Source organism: Telopea speciosissima, chromosome 3 (genome assembly GCF_018873765.1).
Source record: "Telopea speciosissima isolate NSW1024214 ecotype Mountain lineage chromosome 3, Tspe_v1, whole genome shotgun sequence".
In the NCBI taxonomy this organism is placed as follows: Eukaryota; Viridiplantae; Streptophyta; class Magnoliopsida; order Proteales; family Proteaceae; genus Telopea; species Telopea speciosissima.
In genome coordinates, this window is record NC_057918.1 from 6,062,972 (window position 1) to 6,086,582 (window position 23,611).

General features: G+C 39.1%; 2 protein-coding genes across 4 annotated transcripts; both read left to right on the forward strand.

Annotated features, from left to right (window-relative positions):
* The first annotated feature begins 7,142 nt into the window (after nucleotides 1-7,142).
* Nucleotides 7,143-16,910, forward strand: LOC122655671 (glycosylphosphatidylinositol anchor attachment 1 protein). 3 transcript variants are annotated; one of them, XM_043849931.1, is made up of 6 exons: nucleotides 7,143-7,334; nucleotides 7,495-7,586; nucleotides 7,924-8,023; nucleotides 9,984-10,851; nucleotides 11,350-11,483; nucleotides 15,695-16,910. In XM_043849931.1, exons 1-6 carry the CDS (start codon nucleotides 7,237-7,239, stop codon nucleotides 16,557-16,559), a joined length of 2,157 nt encoding a protein of 718 aa, XP_043705866.1. In that variant the 5' UTR covers nucleotides 7,143-7,236; the 3' UTR covers nucleotides 16,560-16,910. The 3 variants fall into 3 exon arrangements, with proteins under 3 accessions (XP_043705866.1, XP_043705868.1, XP_043705867.1); XM_043849933.1 differs by having other exon boundaries at nucleotides 7,213-7,334; nucleotides 7,515-7,586; nucleotides 9,967-10,851; XM_043849932.1 differs by having other exon boundaries at nucleotides 7,213-7,334; nucleotides 7,515-7,586.
* Nucleotides 16,911-21,057: 4,147 nt separating this feature from the next.
* LOC122656939 (F-box protein At5g51380-like) lies at nucleotides 21,058-22,864 on the forward strand. Its single transcript, XM_043851644.1, has one exon. The coding sequence runs from the start codon at nucleotides 21,079-21,081 to the stop codon at nucleotides 22,522-22,524; it is 1,446 nt and encodes a 481-aa protein (XP_043707579.1). The 5' UTR covers nucleotides 21,058-21,078; the 3' UTR covers nucleotides 22,525-22,864.
* Nucleotides 22,865-23,611: the final 747 nt, after the last annotated feature.

Here is a 23,611-nt window from a genome sequence, read left to right on the forward strand (position 1 = left end):
CCCCCCCCCATTTCATTTTTTTTTAATCTGATATTTCTCTTCTGCAGCTAAAGAAATAGTCCTTGCAAATGGATAAATTGGCATAGTGACTTATAAATGTTGGATAATGACTTAATGAGTATGTAGTACTATTTTTTCTTTTGGATTGAGCTTCTTGCGTTTACTCCTACCCAACAGAGTTAGTATATTTTATGGTTTCTATTAGAAATTCAGAATCAGCATTGCTCAAACTTGACTTACTCTTAAATTCTTGAGACTCTGAATAATTGACATCCAAAATCTGACTAGCTTACTGACAATGCCAACTACCCAGGCTGTCCTGAATTCTACCATATTTGGTGGAATTTCTTAATTTGTCTTCATACATGTCCAAAGATTGTTGCATGAAAATTGCGGGGTAGAGTCATATGAAGTCATGGTGGACAAATTCCTTGAAGTCAAACACTTCCTTTTACATCTTTTTAGAATCAACACACTCGCTGGATTTGCAGGTAAGGGTTTGGCAGTCGGAGAATTCTTAGATGGGTATGTAACTATTCAACTGTGTTGTTGTGCTTCTCTATGTCCTACAGCTATGCTATCGTGAAATTGGGAAACTCATATGCCTCATTCTAGAAATATCTAAATCGTGTGTAATTAGTAGTTGATGGGTGTAACAATTGCATTAGCTTATGGTGTTAATGGATCTGTTTGAAATGTCATATGAAAAGAGCTTCTGTCTCTGCTTCTCATATTGCTATGATTTGGTTTCTTGGGTTGAAACATTATGGTACCACATTATTATATGGTCCATTATGTCTTTATATCCTACGAGAACATTTTTGGTTCTATTTGATCCTGTTCAATTACAAGTCCCAATATTCTTTTTGTGAGTTTTATTCTCTTCATCCTCTTTGTCCTGTAGGGTTGTATCTAAAGCAGCTGTAGGACTTTAAAGAAAGCAGTTTGGGAAATGAAACCTAAAACTGGATAAAAATCCATTCCATATATGCTCTAACTGGAGTTGGGGCTTAAAGAAAAAGATGTATAGTTTTGATAATTGATCTTGTAATGCATGCAACTCCATTAAGGCAATTTTAGTGAGTCTTCAATTGGCCAAAATGTGGGAAGTTTTGACATCCTTCAAAAATCACTTATTACTTCAGTTTTAGAATTTTCTTGTCCCCTCCAGACAGCATGATCAAAATATTTTGCTTTGTTCCCCAAACTGACTTTGTTTAGAAGGTTTTGTAATTTGGGCCATTTTGGCCCATTGGGATCGTTTTGATCAAAACATGATAATTAGATAAGAAATTATTCTTCTTTTATTTTATCTTTTGTGGTTTTGAGCTGTTACTGTGCAAGATTGCAGGGCTACATTTCAGGCACCTTAATATGAACAAAAGCTTAAAATGCAACAATGGGTCTATGGAGAGGCTGGTAAACCAAGGACTGTTTACCAGCTCCACCTTTCTTTCTCAGCCTTGACCTTGGTTGTCTATGACAGTGAAGGTTCTGCTCTTGCTATCCAGAGAAACTTCTCCCCTGGGCTCATCAAACCCAGGTATGCAAATTTCATTTTATGTTACCGATGTTGAGTTTTATATCTGATGCTTTACTTCAGCTTCCTTTTATCATATATTATTTCTCTGTATCTTTTGAATTCTTCTATATTTACAGGAATGTTTCACTTAAATATTAAACCAAACCTTGTAGCTCCATGATGGGGTCTACTTTATAGCTTCTTTGTCTTCATGTTAGAGAAAGTGTTCCTGGGGTTTCGGAATTGCTGGGGGTGGGGGTGGGGGTGGGGGAGAGGAGAAAAAAGAACTCACACATCAGGTTGGATGCTTGTCCCGCCCCCCCTCCCCCTTGTCTTCTCTTTTTGAAAGTTGAGAACTTGTTCTTTCACTATCTTTTTGGTGCTCAAGCAAAGATACATTTGAATTAATACTTAGAATTATTTAGGATACAAAAGTTAAATAGCAGAGAAGTCGAGACCTAACAGAAGAAGTAAACCTGAAGTGTTGCGAAAGAAATAATTTTGAATCCTTTGACTTTGTGAATTGATTTGATTTTAAACCAGAGGGTGGGATTTACTGTGGAATGTAAGTTGGTTTTGGAGGAAATTAAAAAACTATGAATGAATTTGGTGAGAGAAACTAGAAAACTTCATCGAGGGGAAAGGATGTAGAATCAATGCATGAGAATGAACTCAAGAGGAGTAATTCTCTGGTTGATTATGTCCAAACTCATTCCAGATTACTAATCTAATCTGATGTGAGAATTATATGGTAAGATCTTTCTTTTTCTGGTAATTTTTGGTTATGCAGTGGAATGTTGAGAATGTGAAGCTAAGCGCTTGTCACCTTCTGGAAAGTGGTGGCATTAGGGCTGTAAAGTACAATAATATAAACAGGTTTGCGGTTGATCCTCAAACATTCCCGTTGTAATTCAATACTTGAAATAATTGGAACCATAAGATGTCCTTTACATTATAACAGAACTAGTCTTATCCGATATATTAGGGTATATTTGAATGAATTCATTTTACAGATCTATCAGGGATTCAATCTTAGCTGGATTGAGTAAATAGATTTGGATCATGATCAGATAATATTTACAGTCCTGGGTAGTGCCGGTTCTTGACTGGACACTCCCCTTCCCAAAAAAATAGATTTCAGGTTTACAATTTCGACCCAAATGATGAAGTCATCAGGTTAGTCAAATTGATGCCTTACCATACCAGATCTGCCCGCCTTAGGGAGAAATTAATTTCAAATGCCATGAAAATCTGTGCCAAACCATGAACAATATCGACCAGTTTTGGTGCTGGAAAGCGAATGTGATTTGAGTGAAGAACTAGGTTTGACTAAAAAGATTACTGAGGCTGATAATCACCTGAATGATTTGGTTTGCCCTAGTGACACTGTACCTCTACTTCTTAAGAAGTAGTTCCTCATCAATGTTCAATCAAGTTTATGGATTCAGGGATATGGATGGGTCTCAGAATGTTGTTTACTTTAATGTCAGATGTAGTTACTGAATTATCAATTGTGGAAAATGCAGCATATGAAATGTTGTAAAGGAGTCACACCCATTACAACAACCAGGTCTAGGAGGCACCTAGGATCTTGGAAACTCTTGAGGGAAGCATGGAGTCACACCAACAACCCACAATGGAGCAACAAATGAGTTCTTGAAGCATTAATTGTCTGAAAGAGCAATTACAAGAGAATGTCTAGTGGCAACAAGGATCTAAAAGAGCAGCTAGTACTGGAATGGACTTTGCCAATCTTGAAGTGACTTTTCCCATCCAACCTGAGTTTGTCTGTGTTTGGCAGGAAAACTGTGAAATCAAGTGAAACGGACCTGGCCGATCCTGATATTTGAAAATTTGAATGTCAAAGAGGTAATTCTTGGAATTCACCAAATTTTCATTTTCTCAATACTAAGTCTTGTGAAAACTGAGAGAAGCAAACCTTAAAAAGTAAAATATGTCTCATAGATCCTGTGAAGATTTTGTAGGAGCAAATCTTATGGTCTTGTAGGACCTGTTGAGGTGGATAGCTAGCTTAAGGTTCTTCAAGTTGTACTTGGAGGAATTGACCCAAGCTTGTGGACACGCCGAGATGAGAGTTCATGCTATAGGACTGTAAGCCTAGATTATGAGCCTGCACAAGCCCTTGCATAATTGCATTAAATTTCTTGAAGTATTAATTCCAGAAAGTTTGACTATGCTGGCTTTCTCCTTGGTGGAAAGGAGACATAACCAACTATATCGATGGTATGGAGATAATATGTTGTAAAGGAGAATTTTGATATCTGTGTACTGGTTGGATTTGTGCCCCCTTCAGAGATCATCAAATCTTGCATTGATTTAATGCAACTATAAGAACCAAGCAGCAAGTTGGAGAGCTGTTTGAGTTTGGTGTGGATTTGCAAAATATATGTTCACCTTTTGATCCAGCATCTTCAGATAAGGTCATTGAAAGACCTGATTTTTCATATTTAAAAAAGCAAAATGAGTAGAAACTGGACAATAGAATTGATTCTCTTTTGGTGGTATATTATTCTGTGGATCTTCATATGCAAAAGTTAAAAAATTGCTGTGCAATGTTCATAATAAGCAGAGAGTAGTAGCACTTGAAATAATTGAGGAATGGTCATAGATCTTATCTGGCTGGACTGTTAAACAAGTCAATTCTGAAAATGGTGGACTAAGGACCATATGGGTTTGTCAAATTGACCTGGTCTCTGCAATTGCTTCTTACTCCCACCCTCCTCTCTCTTCTGAAAAATATTAATTCAAAGAAACTTCTCATGTTTTTAGCTTCTCTTCCTTTTTTTTTTTAGTATTTTAAACATTTGATAGCAACTTAAAACGTGACATATGCGATGATATAGTCCGATTGAAGATCAAACCATTAGAAGTTTCTGGAAGATTTCAATTAGAAAGGTACAATTTAATCTGAAAAATTTTAATTAAAAAGGTACAACTCAAACTCAACCATCATGTTTTAGCATTTTTTTAGGCCTTTTCCATGGTTGAGTGCAAAGTTAAAGAAGTAAAGCAATCCGATTTCCAAATTGCCCCCATAAAACCCTAATGAAAATGTAAAAAAAGAAGAGATTATTTTAAAGCTTCACGTTATGATTGCAACATGCCAAGAGAATTCAAAACGAAATGAATTTATTATAGGTGTAATTGTGATATTTTATGATATGGATTGGCTGTTTTTTTGTTTTCTTCTTGTGCTTCATCGAATTGATCAAAAGCATCTTTTTCTTGTTTTAATTTTCAGCATTCCAAGTTCTTTAAGATTTCTCAGCCAACCTATAAGCATTTATTCTTTCTTTATTGGGCTATATATGTAAACATAATTCTTTGACATGTTGAAAATGAGTGATCTGAATCTCCACAATTTAGTAAGAGGTGATGTTGCTGGCATCTTTACAAAGTTTGTAGGATCAAAATAGTCCTCCCCATCCCCTTCCCCTGGATCCGGATCAGCTACCCACATGGGCACGGGTGGGGACAGATCTGACCCCTCCATGGGGCGTGTGTCCCACACCCTAGTGGCGGGTCCCATACTCCCATGGAGGGTTCAGATTTGTCCCCACCCGTCCCCATGTGGGTAGCAGATCTGAACTCCCTTCCCCTCCCCCACCCCACCCCACCCCACCCCACCCCACCCCAACAATGAATATAAAAGCCAAGGTCGTGACTCTTGGATTAGCCATTGGCGATCCCGATTGATCTTCGTTGACCTTGGGCAAAAAGGCAACAACGCCTTAAGAAATTCTTTGTAGCACAAGAGTTTGTTGTCTAGTCGTGTAGTGGGGGTGGAGGGGGGGGGGCGCAATGAGAGCAATGGTGGGGCATCAACATAGATATATATTTTTTTTAATTTCATGAGGTAGGAAGGTATTTTTGTGCACTCCTTTGTCTTGGCACACAAGCCATGCAACCAAGTAACATGCTTTTCCCCTTCTTTGAAATAGTTTTTGGTATCCATCCAGTTGAATCGTCATATTGCCACCATAAAGCCAAATTGTTATGTCCTCAAATCAAAGTCGTATAACCAAATCATTGCTATGGTGTCATGTTGCTATCATGACGGTGGTGTCATATCGTCATATCACCAAATTGTTACTATGGTGCCATATTACCAAATCCTCAATTTGACGAGAATTTGGTGAAAGAAGTTGTCGTGATTTCTCCCCTTCTCATTGGATGCGTGTCGCACAATGAAAGAACGAGAACCGCAACTAAAGTTCTTGTGTTATAGCATGATCCAGACTCATTGAAAGGTAGCCTGATTCGATATCATGGGACAATATATTGTGATGTCCTCCCTAGCTTTAGTCGATTTTGAACTGAATTATCAACTTATCAAGGCCATACATGAACTCAATGAAACTCAATAGATCTTAAACTGATTTAAATTAACATTATGAAAATTATTCGATTTTAGTTTGTATACATTGCATCTTGAATCAAATCGAAATATTTAATTGAACAAAATCTAACCGAACCAATTGACTTTTTTAGTTCTAAACCGTTGAAACTTATAAATGCGTATAAGAGAAAAGATCTCCACGATGCCAGCATTTGAACCATTTTTGCATGCTTTCACCCATTTTACTGTAATTTTCTTCTTTGAAATTCCCATATACCACCTATTGTCAGGTTTTCGTAATACCCTTCCCTCTAACATCCAAAAATTCACAAAGGCATAAGAGGGAACGCTCTCCCATCTACATGGTTCGTAATCTCGGGATCAATCATGGCCAATACTGATCTGGATCGACCTGAATCCAACAGATTTACCCTTGATTTGTAACAACAATCGGCTTTTATTATCTTTTTTCCCTTCGGTCATCGATGAATCGGCTGATTCGATCCAAGATTACAAAACCATGCCCATGCGTATTATATATGTATCATGTGAATCCATTCTTCTGAGTTGGAAACACCCCCTACCCCCGTGTTTAGATCAGCTACTCACATGGAAACGGGTGGGGACAGATCTGACCCTTCATGGGTGGTGCGATCTGCCTCTAGATCAGCTACCCACATGGGGACAATTGGGGACAGATCTGCACCCTCCATGGGGGTGTGGGAGGGGTCAGATCTGTCCCCACCCGTCCCCATGTGGGTAGGAATTCTGAACTCCCCATCCCCCTCCCCCGAAAAAAAGCCATTTCGAATTACCAATATTGCCCCCGAATCCCTGATTTCTCCCTCGAGTCTCCAACCCTCAAATCCTTCCCTTCCGAGTCCAGCGGCTCGCCTTCGCTGCCCTAACGTGAACACGTGATACCGACCCGGACCTCCGACCTCCGACCTCCTGTTCTAGCGCCGGCGACGGTGAAGGCGAAGGTAAGAGATCTCTCTCCCTGATAAACGATTGTACTGTGATTGTTCCGATTGCATAACTGATTGCTAAGATTTTGGAATCGTTCCATGATTCTGGCTTGTTTACTTGGATTGAATTCCTGCTGACAAGTTTGAAAAGGGTTGCACACAATGTGATTTAAACATGCCGTACCGAACGAAGTGTTTTTGCCATTCCCGTTTTAACTAACTATGGTTATTTGCTTTGTGCTTTATTTCTCAATGGTAAGACCGTGTCTAGATCTCGATCTTGATCTTGAGGTGATTACAGGATACTTGATTTGTGAGTTGTGACTTTTGTGAACTCCAATTCGAGAAAGGAATTATATAGCAGATCAACTGAAGTTTGGGGGGCCATGGCGGAGGGCGACAAGGGCGCTCAAACTCCAAAGATGAGACATCGTCCCATCGTTCGAATTGGGATTTTCCTGATCTCTCACAGCTTCTTCGTCTGGTACTTCATCCTACCTACTTCCCCTGTTTTTGTTGGTCTCTGTTGCCTGTGTCTGATGTGTTAGAGAAATACATTTTTTTTGGGGACAAAAATTGTTGTTATTTATGACAATGTGGCATATACAATGAAGATACTCATTCGAGTTCTTGGAATGGATCAGTGTTGTTTGCTGTACTGCAGGGATTGTGGCTCTTTTGCTGCTACCCGTTTTGGCTAAGAACACCTATGTTTCTGAGAACGCCCTCATGCCTGGTCAGTACTCTTTTTCTCTTCTCTTCACCTTTATTGCCGTTCACTTTAACCTATATCACTCGGTCGGTTGATGTTAACATCTGCTGTAGTAATTGGATCTCATTTAATGGGCTGAAATGTTCCCAATGTGGGTTGTTGAGAGTCCCGGGAAATGGGTGTTAATTCGGAAAAACTCGAAACTGTGTTTGCTTGTTGTGCCTTTTACATTCCTGCTTCTGCCTGAAGCTGTCTAACACTGAACTTGTAGAACTGCTTTGGATGTGTGTTGTCCAAAGCAGCTTTTTGAGGTGGTGCTTCAGTATTTTGGGGTCTTGACTGACTATTTTTCTTACTTCAGGTTCAGCCAATCCCATGTTATCTATTCAAGATGTTGCAGAGGCAGATCGATTGGTCAAGGATATGATTGGCTTGAAAGAAAAGTCTGAAGAAGCGGGAAAGTATGTATACCTCCACTTATTGTCCCACCTCCCCCCCTACCCCTAAAAAAAAAAATTGATGTTGTTGTTGACAGTTTATTCTTATATTTTTTTTTCTGCCAATTGTTGCCTTATGACACTAAGTTTTGGTATAGCACCTAGCGCAATAGGATTTTTTTTTTGCATCTGCAGCTTCTAGACACAACTTACCATAGATTTGACATCAGAACCTATTATAAGTTATAATAACCAATATTATTAAGGTGCAAAATTCTAAAAATAGAAACTTGAGTCTAACTAGGATTCCCAATTAGGATTACAACTCAAATATGAAACTAAATAAGTGTCAAATGATAAAAATAACACTTAAAGCCAGCAGTCGATATCAGCCCCAAATTACTGTTTGCATAAACAGTGTTGTGTGAACAGTAACTCCCCTCCCCCCCCCCCCTTTGGTCTTCTTCATGCTTCGATCTACATCAGGTCTTGGTTTCCAGCTCGGGTCATGCTGGTCTATCTGTGATACCACCCACTGCAACATCACTTACTTATTTTGTATATTAACTATGTGTTGAAGAGTTTAGGCTTCGTCTTCTTCCATTTTAATTACTTTCTTGCCGTCAATCACTATTTTTTATTGTTTTCAATTGCTTTTAATTTTGTATAGTTTTATAATGTTATTGTCATGTCATCTTAATCATCATAGCTTTTTTTTTTTGGGGGGGTACCAGCTTTGTAATTTAGTTGTATTTTACTTTATTACTTAGTGGTTTATGTATGTGTTGATTGTGTTCTTCAGTCAATGTACACCCTGTTTGGTCTCTCACATGCTAGAAGGTTTTGGTGGTTGTCATGTGCTCCCATCTTTATCTCTTTGAAACTAACTCCAAAATGAAGGGGAAAGTAAAACAGTAAAGAAATCTCCTGTTACAGTTCAAGCTCAGGTAGTACAACTTTAGCCGCTAATCTGGATTGTTTGTTTGAGTCCAACTATTTTACTCATCCTTAACTGCCATGTGGCTACTCATTTTTCCTTGGAACAATGACTTGGTTCTATCCAATTTGCTCCAAGATAGACATTTAACATTAATCTTCTGAGTCTATCAGCAATCCATGTTTGTTGAACTTGGATGTATTTTCAATAGTCGTCTTCTTTTGAACTTTGTGGACTTCTTCCATTTAGGTCTTTTCAACACCAATGATCAAATGACAATTCCATGTTTCCTAGATGTTCAAATAAGAGACATTTTATATTAGAGATAAGAAGCTCTCAAGATTTGTAGTTTCAATACAAGAGTCTCATTGGTCTTTGAGGGTTACATTTTTTTCTCCTTGAATTAATCGAGGAGGAACACTGAGGAGTTTTTGGTGGCATTTCTCAAATTCTCCCCTTTTCGGATGGGAAAAAAACAAAAATTCATTGTCCACTAAATTTTAAATCCAAACTTGGGTTAGTGAATGACTAAATATGATTTTTGCAACCTGAATAGATGGTTCAACATATGTTATGATTCATATCTCTGGTGTGGTTACCATGCACTAGGGATAGCATCTAGTATGAGATACTGACATCAAGAATGTTGCTTATTATTTTTCTGTCCATCCACATGGTCCATGCTTATGTTTGTTAATTCAATCTCTGGTGTTGTTACATTGTGCTTTTGACAGCATCTGGTTTTAGAGATGCTAACATCAACTCAAGTTGATTTGGTCAAATTATTTTTGTTCCTTAGTTTTCTGAGCTAGTTCATTTTTTTTCCCATTTGGGTTGGGGATGGGGTGGGGGTGGGCTTATGAATGCTCTTTTCACTTTGTTGCTCTTGCAAGGCTGAACTGGTTTAAAAATGATGAATTTTTGTTCCCTTTTCTTCCTAATTCCTGAGGTCTTCCCCCCCCCCCCTTCCCTTTCAAATTTTTTACTCTTATTCTGTGTATGTTCAACTTATTAATTATCTGTATCTTAGTTTGTGTACCAATGCAGGGAAATTCCGAGATTGATAGCGCAGAATATGGCAGATTTGGGTGTTGAAGTTTATCATCATAAGTTCCATCATCAAACAAATCACTTTCAGCCACTGGACTTTTTTTCTGGTAATTCTAATTCTGGGAAAATCACAGAGAATAGTAGTTGCGCAGTTTATGGTATCAACACTGTTGGAATAATTAGAGCACCTCGTGGTGATGGGAAAGAAGCTATTGTCTTGGTTACCCCTTACAATCCGGTGAAGATTGAACTGAGTGAGGCTTTGTCAGTAGCCCTTGCCTACTCAATAATCTCCTTGCTTACTCGAGTCACTTGGCTTGCCAAGGATGTTGTATGGCTGGCTGCAGATTCGCGGTATGGAGAGTATGTTTCAGTTGCTGCTTGGCTGAGAGACTACCACACACCTGCATTTGGTGGTGATCTGGGGAAATTAGATGCTGGCATGTGTCCAGAAACCAATACCCTACATGAACAGGATGTCAATGCTGCAACTCAGGGGAGAGTTAAAGATGATTTTAGTCGTGCTGGAACAATGGCTGCTGCACTTGTCTTTAAAGTTGTGAATGGACATGAAGAAACCGAGAAGGATGCTCTTACCATATTTGCTGAGGCATCAAATGGTCAAATGCCAAACCTGGATCTGATCAATATTGTAAACTATCTGGCGGTACATAGACAAGGATTGCATGTAAAAGTGGAGAAAGTATATTCTCTACTGAACTCTGTGTGGCTCAAGGTTGTGGGTGATATTCTTCATTTAGTAGGCAAAGTCGCTAGAAGCATAAATCCGCAATGGAAATTCGCTATTCCTTTGGAAGATTATATTGAAGGTGCTGCTACACTTGCAAGTTCAATGTATCATCAAGTAAGTAGAATGAGTGCCTGAGTGGCAGGTGTTCTTTTTGTTACCTGATACAATTTCATATTATATAGACAAGGGAATAAAAAAAGAAGAAAGAAATTCAAGTACCGGAATAGTAGACCATAAAGATCTGCTACGTATGCTATGTTGGTAATGTGAAGCATATTTCCCTTTCGGAAGGTAGGGGAACATCTCTATTTGTTTTATTCAATCACCAACTCAGCCCATAATTGAGTGGCATCTGTTTAATCACATTTATTAAGATTGGATGCTTCTCTTGTCTGGTGGGGTTTAATTTTTTGTCATAATCCTCCACGTGTGGGACTGGCTGTGCTCCTCCCTAACCCTTCCCTAAACAAAATTTCCCATCTTTTGTGTAAATTTGTTATTCTTTACTTAGTGGATAGCTTGGATGTTCTTTTTCTTCCTTCCCCCCCCCCCCCCGGGGGGCGTTGAAGGTGCTGGGTTGTGGTGATGATGCTTATGTATCTTACTTGATAGGCACTGGGTCTTCCCACTGGTCCGCATGGTGCTTTCCGTGATTATCAAGTTGATGCTGTTACTTTGGAAATTTCATCCAAAGTTTCTTTGCTTAACAAGTCAGCAAGATATGATTTTCTTCTGCGGATTGGCAGGTTTGTGTTCATTACCTACCTATTTCGCTTAAAATTTCCTTAGTTGATTTACTTTCGAGTGGTAATTTACTTATGCAGTTTCTATTTTCAGTGGCTGGTTTGGATGAATACTCTGGTTATTTGTTTATTTGACTTTTACTTTTAACGTGGTTGAATCTGTGAGGCTTCTACAAAATAAAGTTTCATGCATTTAGGGTAATTTGCATTCTGAAATGGTAGAAACTACATTGGAACGAGGCCAATTAATCATTCTAAAACTTAGCAGGCAAAGGAATGGAATAGAGGGAAGGTGTTGCACAAATTCTGACCTATTTTAAGTTGAACTATTTACCTTGGATCAAATATGTATATTTATGGCATTTAGAAAAACGGCAAAATATAAAGCTGTGAGTATTTTAAGTAGGTAAAAAAAAAATTGGTAGCAGTGCCTAGCGATGGAAGGGTGATGGGGGGTAGGTAGGATGAACCCTAGGTTCAAACCCAAATCAGAAAGGTAGGTAGGATGAACCCTAGGTTCAGGTCACACACTCCTTTTAACACGATACCAAGTAAACCCAAATCAGAAAAGTCAACCTTATCGGCTGGGGTTCAAATTCTAGTCAGAGGTAGATTGATGTTAGGTTAACAAATCTCAGAAGACTGCAATGATTCAACAGTCGGATATAACCCAATTAGAGAAATAATGAAATCTGGAAAACTAAATCAGAATATGCAAATCTCTAATTACTTTCAATCAGAGACTCAGATGAACACTGGAAGCTGATGGATTGTAGTAACCCAATAGAGGAACAAGTTCCCAAAAGATGATGGTAATCTAACTATCTAAGGGTTGGATTAAGACTAATTAGAAAAGAATTAAATCTGAAAAAAAATAAAAGTGCAGAATAGGGAGATTTCAAATTACCCCAGATCAGCAGTTCTGATCAGGTACATACCCTGGTCGAAGGTCAACCCAAGCAAGGTCCTTAACACCCCCAATAGATAACCAGATCCGACAGCTAGATTAAAATTAATTGCTGATTTCAGGTTACAGAAATAACCTCTTTTGCTTTACAACAGGTAATTATTAGGCAAACATGCAACCAATGATAGGCTACTATCTGAATATGATGAAGTAAAGAATAACCCACCAGAATCTAGAATGAAATCCTCAGTACAGCAGTGTTTAATCAACACAAAGCAAACAACAAATTACTTGTAAAATAGAGGATAGAAAGGAAGATTGTGACCTTTGGCTTCCCACCAGCAGTCCTGGATCAGAATCACACTGATCCCAAGGATTTCCCTCCCTTAACTGAGTCTCACAGCATGCATACTTTCTCAGCAGCGAAAGAAAAGGCTCAAGCCAAAATCTCATTAATCAAATTCATGTGCAAGGCTGGACCCCTTACAAACTTATATAGATTATTCAAAGACAGACTTAAACACTGAAAAGGAAACGCCTAACCCAATCCTTAACAAATAACATAGACTAACTAGGAAACTACTATAATGAAGGAAACTAATTCAAAACAGGGCTGGACATATAAAATCCTAATCCAGCCTAACTAAAACAGTTATAACAATTAAAATAAAGAATTAAAGACACTTAAGTAATCCCGTATGCCTAGCCTCTACACATATAATAGGCCCATTAAAGCGGCCCATTACAATGAAAAACACATTGAATCAAAGGCTCAACACATACATAACCCAACCCAAATCTTATTTCCAATAAAATAAGCCCATTTAGGTGATTTATCTGCATCAAAGTGGTGTCTCGAAGATTAAGCTCTGATTTGTGTGGGCATTCACTTTGGAAAAATTGCTAATGAGGAAGGGGCCCCAGAGATGCCCTACATAGTTGTCAAGGCGGCAAGGCGACCCAAGGTGGTGGAGGGGTTCCTAAGCGCTTAGGTGACCAAGGCACCCAAGTGTTATTTTTTATTTCCCCTCTTTTTTTTTTTGGTAACCTTTCTAACATTATTTAGTAGACTACAATATATACCTTATATCATCAATAATCAACATTAAGCCTCATCAAGTCATAAAAAATGAACATTAAGCCACATCAAGTCATCAAAAATCAATATTAAGCCACATCAAGTCATCAAAAATCAACATAGAACTAGAAAACAGCAAAACTGAAGAAGCAAGCTATTGGAAGTTTGAACCAATCAAAACCTACATTTGGTTTACATTGTTCTTGGAATTGGTCATCGTCCTGGTATACCTAGTCTCACATTTGGTTTATACTATTCTTAGAAAATATGATCTTATCTATAAGTAATTAAACTGCTCTTGATTTAGAGAAACGTTCTTTTTCTCTAAGAAGTTTGACTGGTCAAATAATTTTATTTTTACAAGAGATTTTTTGTATTAGGTAGAGCACAAACCAGCTTTCTAACAAATACGTGATTGCTTAAATCCGATTTATATTGAAGGAGTTTTGTTCTGGTCAAACCTTATTTGGTGTGTGAATGCTGTCAAAATCGCTTTGGATGAAAATATTTTTGTTGGATATCAAAACAAATGAATATTTTACCGCTCTTTTGGTTTTTAGTAATGTTTTACCGTATTATGGAATTCTTAGGTTTGAGAAAAAACCCAGCAACAGAAAATTGAAAATTTCACCTACTGCCGAAAATCCTGTTTTTGTTCTTGAACTGCGAGGTTGACTTTTTATTCTTTTGGAATTTTATTTTTTACGTATTTTTATTGGATTCAAATAGGGGGTATTTGTTTATTTATGAATAATATCTTAGGTAAATGTTTTAACAAATATAAAAAACATTTACTTATTTGATATTAGACATAAATAAGGGCCACACCTGTTTCGATACCACTAAGGCGACAGTCGCCTGGACCCCCCCAAGAAATCCGCCTGTACACTTAGGCGGTGCTTTGACAACTATGATGCCCTGTAATTTGCTACATAGAATCTCAAGAGGCACTAGGGATCAATGGCTGGTTGATGGAAGTAACAGCGCTTTTCACTATGCCTCATCATTGAAGATGCTATTTAGATAACATGTGCACCAATAACTTATTGAATAATTATTTCCTATTTTTTTTCCTTAGTTGTATTAGAATGTTTTTTCCAGTGTCTAATCTTGGATTGTCTATCTTTAATGGTTTTTGACTGAATGACAATCTATTAAGTCAAATCTATTTCTATGTTGAATTTAGATTTTCCTGGTGTAGGTTTAACTTTCATATATTTGATTCTTGAATTCTGTCTTATTTGCTGGAGGTTCCCCCCTCCCCCCAATTAAAAAAAAAGGAACAAAAGAAGATAGAGGGAGATCTTTGGAAACTTTTGCAATTTTTTTTCTTCTAAAAATGTCAAATTATCATTGTTTACATAGTATTGCTTATGTAGTGGGATTTATTCTGGTGGGTCAATAGCCATTTTAGGCAATATGCCGTTCATAATTGTCAAGGCATTGCATAGGCGCTGCCGCCTAGGCATCTAGGCTCTTTCTTGGGTCCAAGGCGACAGCACGTCTTGTTGACACTTCATGACTTTAGGTTTATCGTTTTTGTTTTTTTGATGAATATGCTTATATTATATTTATTTGATGCTGGTTTACTCATATTAGGTCATTCTGAGCATAATTATATCATATTGCATTGATATAGCTTCTATTTTGCATATGAGCATAATTATATAATATTATCATTGCTGTATTACATATAGTCATATACTGCATACCTAGGGTACCGAGACGACCCGTAGGTGGGTGCCTTGTTGTCTAGGTGCCCCTCCAATGCCTTAGCTTGCTTAGTCTCCGTAACAATTATAATGCTGTTATGATCCACTTGTTTCCAGGCTGTTGTTGAGCTGAGACTTTGATGAACTATCTGGGTTGTGACCTCAATCCAAGCCTCAAGGTTGCTTTGTTCAGGCAGAAAATTATGTCTTAATACAATTAAAATATCAAATGTAGGAAGATTTTGCATTTGCACCTACTGTATTTTCATTGTTCATCTTTAACCTTGATGGTTTTGTACTATGGACTTTTGAATCAAGGGTTTTGCGGTTTGCAAATAATTGGGAATTAGTTGGCTGCAATGTTTCAACCTGGAGTTAAGTGAGCCAACCCTGAGTGCACCCTCAAGTGTAATGAGCATGGAACTGGGCAAAGCTTGCCTCATTTATGGCTGGTATCAACTTGGATCAATATATCTTGGTGGTTTTGATTTGATGTTTTGGGGTTTTTCTTATGCAGGTTGGTTGAGGGTGTCATACAGTCAGTTAACAACCTCCTTGAGAAGTTTCACCAGTCGTTCTTCCTCTACTTCTTGACCTCTCCTAGTAAGTTTGTGTCAGTTGGAGTCTACACAATTGCTTTTGTGCTTCTTGTCATGCCACTTCCAATAGTTGCAGCTGCTCTGTATACTGGTGCTAATGGGTGGGATTATAGCTCAAGTGACAAATCGAACTCTGCCTCTACTAATGGGCTTAGCACTGCACTTGAATCTTGGAGATGGCTTCATGCTGCAAGGGTGGTGTTCATCGTTCATTTATGGGGTGCCATTGTTTCTTTACTTCCCTACCTGATCTGTCGACTGCATGGGATGACTCCAGCAACGAGCATGCTGTCTTGGGTTTCACTCTCCATTTGCACCCTCTTTATCTTGTATCAGATTTCTGGTTCTCCTTATTCATGCTCCAGTATGCCTCAATCACGACACAGACAGTGGGCTATTATGAAGGCTGTGATGATAGCTGCTGCAGCTATTGGCCTGGGTATCATGTCGATCATTAACTTTGCAACAGCTCAGATTGGAGCTCTGCTGATGGTCCCAATGTGTCTAATGGCCCACCCTTTAAAATTTGTGCACAGACTTGGACGCTTGAGAGCTCTCACGTTGATGACCTGTAATTTGTTTCTTGGATTTGTCGGATTCCCTCCAGCAGCATTACTGCTGATGAGGATCTGGTCAGAAGGTGCCAATGGTGTCAGTATGGGAGACTTTTGGATCTGGGTGGAGTCTCTCTGGGCTTGGAATAGTGCCACTTATCTCTACTTGGGTTTGATTCATCTTCCTTGCTGGTTATTATGTGTGCTTATTCTGTTTCATCCATGTTGAATTTCCCTGTCGGTAAGTTGATCTTTTGGGCCTTAAGAAATGTACATGTATATACGGCGAAGATGATCTACCATGCCAAGCAATTCTTCACCAGGATGGAAATGGAAATCCAGACTAGTATGTGGCCTCTATCATGGATATTATGTCACTGAGTTCCTTTGTGTACACCAATTGATGAAGCCACCCACAGACCTGATCTGATAAACTTTATCCTCATATGGAATTCCACTGTTGACGGAACCTTGTCATCAATTGCATCAAGACGTACTTGACGACCCGAGACATTACATTTTTTTATTGCTTTCAATTTTGTTCAAGAGTTGAATTGAAATATGCACAACACTACTGAAACTCTGTTCTTGCCTTCAGGCTAGGACAATCATCCACATGGGCAAAGGGAATGTAGGATTACTTATTTGCTTTGTGGGGGGAAGAGTGTTATTTTCTTCTGGGCTAAGGGAATGTAGGAGTACTTGGTTTGAGGGAGAAGGGTGTTTTATTCTTATGGGCAAAGGGAATGTAGGATTACTTATTTGCTTGGAAGCTTTTGTTAACGGTTTATGTTTTTAAGTAAAGATTTGAAAGAATGTCAAGTAAAAATTAGGCGTAAGAGCTTGGTGAAACCTTAAGCATTCTTTACGTAAATAGTTTCCAAAAGAAAGTAGCCATTATTATTACTTTATTAGGAAATAGGAAAAATGTTTCCTGTTTCGATCTGATGGCTATGGCCAATAATTTTTTTTTTTTGAAACCTTGTATTTTTAAGCATTTATTTAAAACCTTTGTATTCATGTGTTTTATTTCCTCTACATGGTAAAATGCATTTTGTTCCTGAAACATGGCTTGTACATGAAAGGTGGAAATTTTGTCCTTGTTGATGCTTCAATTCTGTGTGCACTCCCATTGACCCCACGTTGATGGTGGGGCCATGCTTTCAGACAGAAAATTCCTCCCCATGGCAAAATGTCTGCAACAGCACCAATCGACCTTCATAACAGACTCTCTTTGGTGGGTAACTTGGGAAACTGTTTTAAGTCTGTCAATAGCTTGTCACATGTTATTGTAGTATGGTGCTTGTATAAGGTCCGATGAGGCAATAAGTTTTCCTTTACCTGTAGAGAGGAAGAATTCCTTTAACACTAGTGATATGACTCTACAATTGGGTTTTAGATTCATCATTAACTCTCATATTCTATAGTTTATGGTCACAAATATCGCTCCTGGGTTCAATGAGATGGTTTAAATACCTATGGTGAGGCAGTTCTTTCTTCACCATTAGGGAAACAAAACTCAGTCCTTAAAAGGGGAAAGTTTTCCTGCAGTATGCAGCGAAGGAACCGTACGGCCATCAATGGATGTATTTCTCTTCCCCTGTTTCAGAATGGCCAATAATACTCCCACCTTTTGCACAATAATCTCTCAACGCCATTCGAAGGCTTCGGTTAAAAGATTCTCTCTTGAACAGTGGCTTAAGGAAAACTCAGTCCTAAATAAATTCCGTCAAAACAACATTAATTCCAACCATGACGAAAAGTGAAGAGGATTTGTTTTTTTGGGAAAAAGCATGCTACTGGTAGCATGGTTTATGCATCTAGAGACAGGTCCGCATGAAATTATTGCTCAGCACCCAGTGAAGTAGTTTATCTCATTCAAGCAGATCCCCATGCATGCGCTCTTAATGGGCCCTACACTTGTGGATACACTACTCGACCATATAGACAGGCATAGATCTCTTGCCCATATTTTTAGAAGACGGCAAAATATTATTGTCATAGTGGTCTATTATTGCTCCAAATATAACAAGACACCATGCATTGGCATGCACCCTGTGGTATGTCCATGCACGTTTACCAATACTCTAACCATTTATGTGCACTCTCCCAACTTTGAGCAAAAATAGATTTAGATAAAAAAAAAAAACCAAGAAAATAATAAGTCAAATATGTCTTGTGATTTCTAGAAAAGTGACACTAATAACCATCCAAAAAAAAGGAATGAAAGAAAACAAATGCTATCCACCACAAATTAGAATATCAAAAGGAAAACATAGAAGGAAGTGAAGATGACCTGAGCATATGGTGGGACTTTAATCCTTTTGGATGTTTTAAGTTTGCTTTGTTTTGATGAATTTCCATCACCTCCACCTACTCCCCCCTCCCTCCTCTCCCTCACCCACCCCACCCCACCCCCCCCCCCCCCCCAAAAAAAATAAAAAAAAATAGAGGAAGAGTTCCAAGTATCTCATGATTTCAAGAGATGCATCATGGCTTGTGGACTGTGATCTAACCATGAAATCTTTGAATGGAATTTTTTTTTGCCACATGGAAGAGCGCTATGACAAATTTGATTATCAGTGAAGAGAATGGTGTGGATTGATCATATATTTAAAGTTGAAAGTCAATTAAACATACTCCCATGTATGTTCATGCGTTCTTTTACAAATCTTATATTTTTCATTGTTTTATTTTGTTACCATTTCAATTCTAATTAGACTAAAACTTGACATAAGAAGATCTACCTATCCAAAAAATTTTAAAACCAACTGCAGGTCATGTGACGTAGATTCTATCTTTAGGCACTTCCATGAAAACCAATTCTTATATCTATAGACTAGGAAAAAAAAAATTTCCATAATCTACTTTCTATATATTTTTTCTTTGGAGAGGGGGTGTGCTATAGTCTGAAAGCATTTTGAATCCCATATTTTCTCATGTTTTAAGCTTAAAATAAATTAGATTTGCGTATTACTAGAGGATATAGTTTTTATAATCTGCCAGTCATTGTGGAGTTAGTCATGTTACAGTACCCTTGAAGGAATTGACCACCATTAGGAGCCACATGGAGCATGACTTGGATCAGATTGACATAAAGATTGTGCAATTCTTAGATTAGATATAAATTACTTTTTGTTATAATTCAACTATATGATCCATTATGTATTTAGAATTTAATTCACATAATATTAACTTATAAATTACAGATTCTATAAATTTGACTTTTCAATTATTCTTTAAAGCTTTATATCATTGTGTAGGAAAGTGTATGGAGGTTGATTGGTTCAAGCATGAAAAAAAAAAAAGAAAAGATAAATGGTAATCTAGACATAATATTATTCAAATAAATTAATAATGTGATATAAAAATATTTAAAAATAAGGAAAAAGTTTTCCGCCTCCTGGGGAGCCTTCACCCGCTATCCTAGGATTTTACAATAACTCCCTCAGTACGAAATCGAAAATACTCCTTGCATTATTCCCGATGCTCATCCCAAAGCGATGGGCCGCTGACACCCAACGACGGAGGAATTCCTCCTTCATCATGGGTGAAGGGAAACTCGCTCCTTAAAATGATTATTATTAAGCTGTATGCTTTCATTTGGGGGGGGGGGGGATTTTCAATCATTTAGTCAATTTGATTCAAAATTGAAATATTAAATTTAAACTGATGACTCTCTATCTCTCTATCCATTTGATTAATTTTTCAATCCTAATCATAATAAAGAAAGTTTGGTTGGCGTTCTTAGTTCTAATTGAATAAGATGATACTCTTCTTTATTAAATTAACCATATTACTCTACTCTTTAATAATAATAATAACATTATCAACAAAAAAAAATAAGCCTGCTCTCCTCGAGTCCCCTGCCCAGTTCACCAGTCCCCCCTAACAAGGGGGTGCCGCAATGATCACCCTACCCCTATCGAACACTCTGCCCGGGTGGGATCTAACCTCTAAACTCCACTCCTCGGATCTAGATCTTCTACGGTGCGGGCTGCCCGTCCTGTCCTGCTGTGTAGACACAAGACGGCACGCATTGACTGTCTTACCCGTGCCTGAGCGCCTTGCCCGACCGGGGGTAAGGCGATCATTACGCACAGCCTATGTCTACACAGCACAGGCAGGACAGGACAACGCGCCGTAGAAGATTGTGTTGCCCCCTTCTTATTAGAGGGATTGGGGAACTGGGCTGGGCGGGGTAAAATCTTCCCCTGCTGACTCCAAAACTCCAAAGGCCCAAACCATGCTCCGAACATTAAGCAGAAGCGAGAGAGAGAGAGAGAGAGAGAGAGAGATGGTGATGGTGGAGGTAAACAAAAAGGTAGAGAGGTGACGAAGGTAAGAGATGTTGTTGCACAGACCACGCAGACGGCAGAGGAAAGTTGAAAGCAAAGGGAGTTTGGGGAAGATTCTGTCTGTGGTGGGTCCCCAGCTTTCTTCCTCTGATCCTCTCTCTCACTCTTCTTCTTCAGGACTCAGGAGAGGAGAGGAGAGGATTCTCTCAAATCAAATGCCTTAAAAACTGCTCTTCTCCTCTCCTCTCCTCTCCTCTCCACCTTCTTGTTTTTCCCTTCTTCCATGGTGTCTCTCTTGGAAGATAAGGGTGGAGTGGTAGGTGAGAATAAGCTAAAGGAGAAGGTGGGAGAGGAAGAGAGAGAAACACGAATTTTCCATAAACCATATTATTAGCTAATTTAGAATTGAATTATTATAGAGGGATTTGTAGTAAAAGTCTAAAAGATAAGATGGAGAGCTTACTGTGTGATGAGGTTCTGCAAGAAATCCTCCAACGCCTCCCTCCGTCGTCCTCCTCCGCCGTTCCTCTGGTGTGCAAGCGGTGGTCGATTGTCCACCGCAATTGCAGGTATTCTCTCTTTCTCCGTTTTCCCTCAGCTAACCCTTCTTCTCTACCTGCCTTCTCCTCTTACCTCTCTCGTTTCCCTCGCGTTTCTTCCCTCACTGTCGTTCTCGTCCCCCCTTCCGATAACTCCTCTCCCGTTGTCTCCTTTGATGTTGTTCCTGATTATGATGACGACGAAGAAACCAATTCTTCTCTCTTGTCCGATCAAATCCTCCTTTCTGTGGCCTCCAATTGCCCCAATCTCCGCGACTTTAGATACTTGGCCGGACCCGTCTCCCCAACTGCGCTTCTTTCTCTCTCTTCTTCTTGCAAGCACATGTCCTCCCTCAGCCTCACCTCTATCCGTCCTTTCTCTTTCCGCTGGCTCACCTTCTTCCCTGCCCTGAAGGACCTCTCCCTTGTTGATTGCGGCAGCTTCGACTCCTCCAATGACGATGAATCGGAATTGGAATTACCCTTGGAGAGCCTCTGCTTGTCTGAAATTAGGGCCGGCGATTGCGGCCTCGGTTGGCTGTGGAGGAGATGCACCAAGCTCCGCAGGTTACAGTTGCGCAGCTGTGAAGGCACCGGTGACGGCGTCTCCTTCTCTTCCTTCGTAAGGTGCTTGCCCGGTCTCCAAGAATTGGAGCTTCGGACTTGCAGGACTATTGCAGATGGTGTCTTGCTGCGATTAGCCCAACACTGTGACTCGCTCTACTCTCTCCTCTTGTATGATGGGGGAAGCCGTGATGGTCTCCTCCGCTTCATCAGCCGTTGCAGGTCTACTCTGCGGAGGCTCGACTTTCGTCTACCTCTTGACCTCGACAACGATCACCTCTCCGCTGTTGCAGAGAATGTCAGGGAACTGGTCAGCCTTCGCCTCCAGAGCTGCTGCCTCGTCACAGGTGAAGGACTCAAGACCCTGGGCACCACCATCAACGCCGGGCTTGAAGAATTGGCCCTTATTAACTGCGACGTGATCGAGAAAGAACCTGGGTTGCTCACTACTTTGGGTCAAAGCCTCAGGGAGCTTCGTAAATTGGACTTGTCCTATAACAAAATGTTACCGGATAAGGAACTTGTTTCCATGCTTGTCTCCTGTAAGAATCTGGTTGATGTCAAGTTGAAAGGTTGCAGAGGGCTCACGGGTGCTGCTCTGCTGTCCATGTTAAACAACTGCAAGCTTTTGGAGACCATCGACATCAAACATTGTTGTGGGATCGAGACCGACACTGTTGAGTTCTTTCTTCTCAACTCCCCAAGAATCAGACAGGTCCATGTTGAAGAAAGCAAGCTCTCTGGTGTTGCCAAAACATGGGTTTCCCAAAAATTCATCCAAATTATTGGTTGAACGACAATTTGATGGCGAAAGATCAGCTCACTGGTACAAATCCATCCATTCCTTCCACCGCTGAATGTAAATTAGTTTGAAGTTTGTGTGTTAGAGAAACAGAAGAGAGGAAAGAAGAAGCTCTCTCTGAGTCTCTGCTGTGTTGTTATTCAATAATCTTATTCATACAAGCGTATGTATCAATTTAGAGTCTTAATCTCGTCCTCCAAGAGGGCAAAATCTCATCTAATAAGGCCTGGTTTTTTTCGTTCTTTGTTGAAATTACTGCAAATATTGTTGCCCATCTAAATTGGGCTCTATTGTTATGTAATAAAAAAAAATTTCCAGCTCAAATTTTGATCAGATTTTCTTCATTGATGTCCTAGTTATAAACCCATTTCGTACTTTATCCTCGTATATGATGATCTTTGCTATTCCTAATTTCAAGCTTGGATGGAGTTTGGGATTACCTGAAGACAGAACAGAAAAAAAAAAAAAAATTATAAAAATGAGAGGATTGAAGGATGCAATTACTTCAAATCAAAGTATGTTGACATTAAAAATAGCCTTTCATTGTATCCAATGAATTAATCTGAATCTCTTAGTACTGATAAAGAAGCTTATGGTATGTAATTTTACTTAATATCTGGTTCCAGAAACAACGATGTCTTACTCTTGTGCATCAGGAAGGAAGCTAGATGCTCTTAACAGAAAATCCATTTAGTTTAGCGGGCAAGAAGAATGAAGAAGGTTGCAGGTGTGTCAGCTTTCGATACCCATCAGAATTTGTGGATTCTGCTAGCACGTCAAACTCACCCCATGATTTCGCCATGGGGAGAGGATCATTGCTGACGTGAATGACGAGATGGAAAAATACTTCTTTTATTGTCTGTATATCTTCATTCGTAAGCTTTGGACCTGCTTAGTGCCAAGATACCAAAAATATGATCTTATAATATTAATGGCATTAAAACGAGCATGCAATGCTCTTGTCTGTTACTGGATCGTTGTTTTCATAAAGGAAAAGAAAATGGCATAAATGTTCTAAATATTGGAAAGAAATGGCAAAGAAGAAGGTAGGTCTTGCCTTTTGCTCTTTGATGTGATG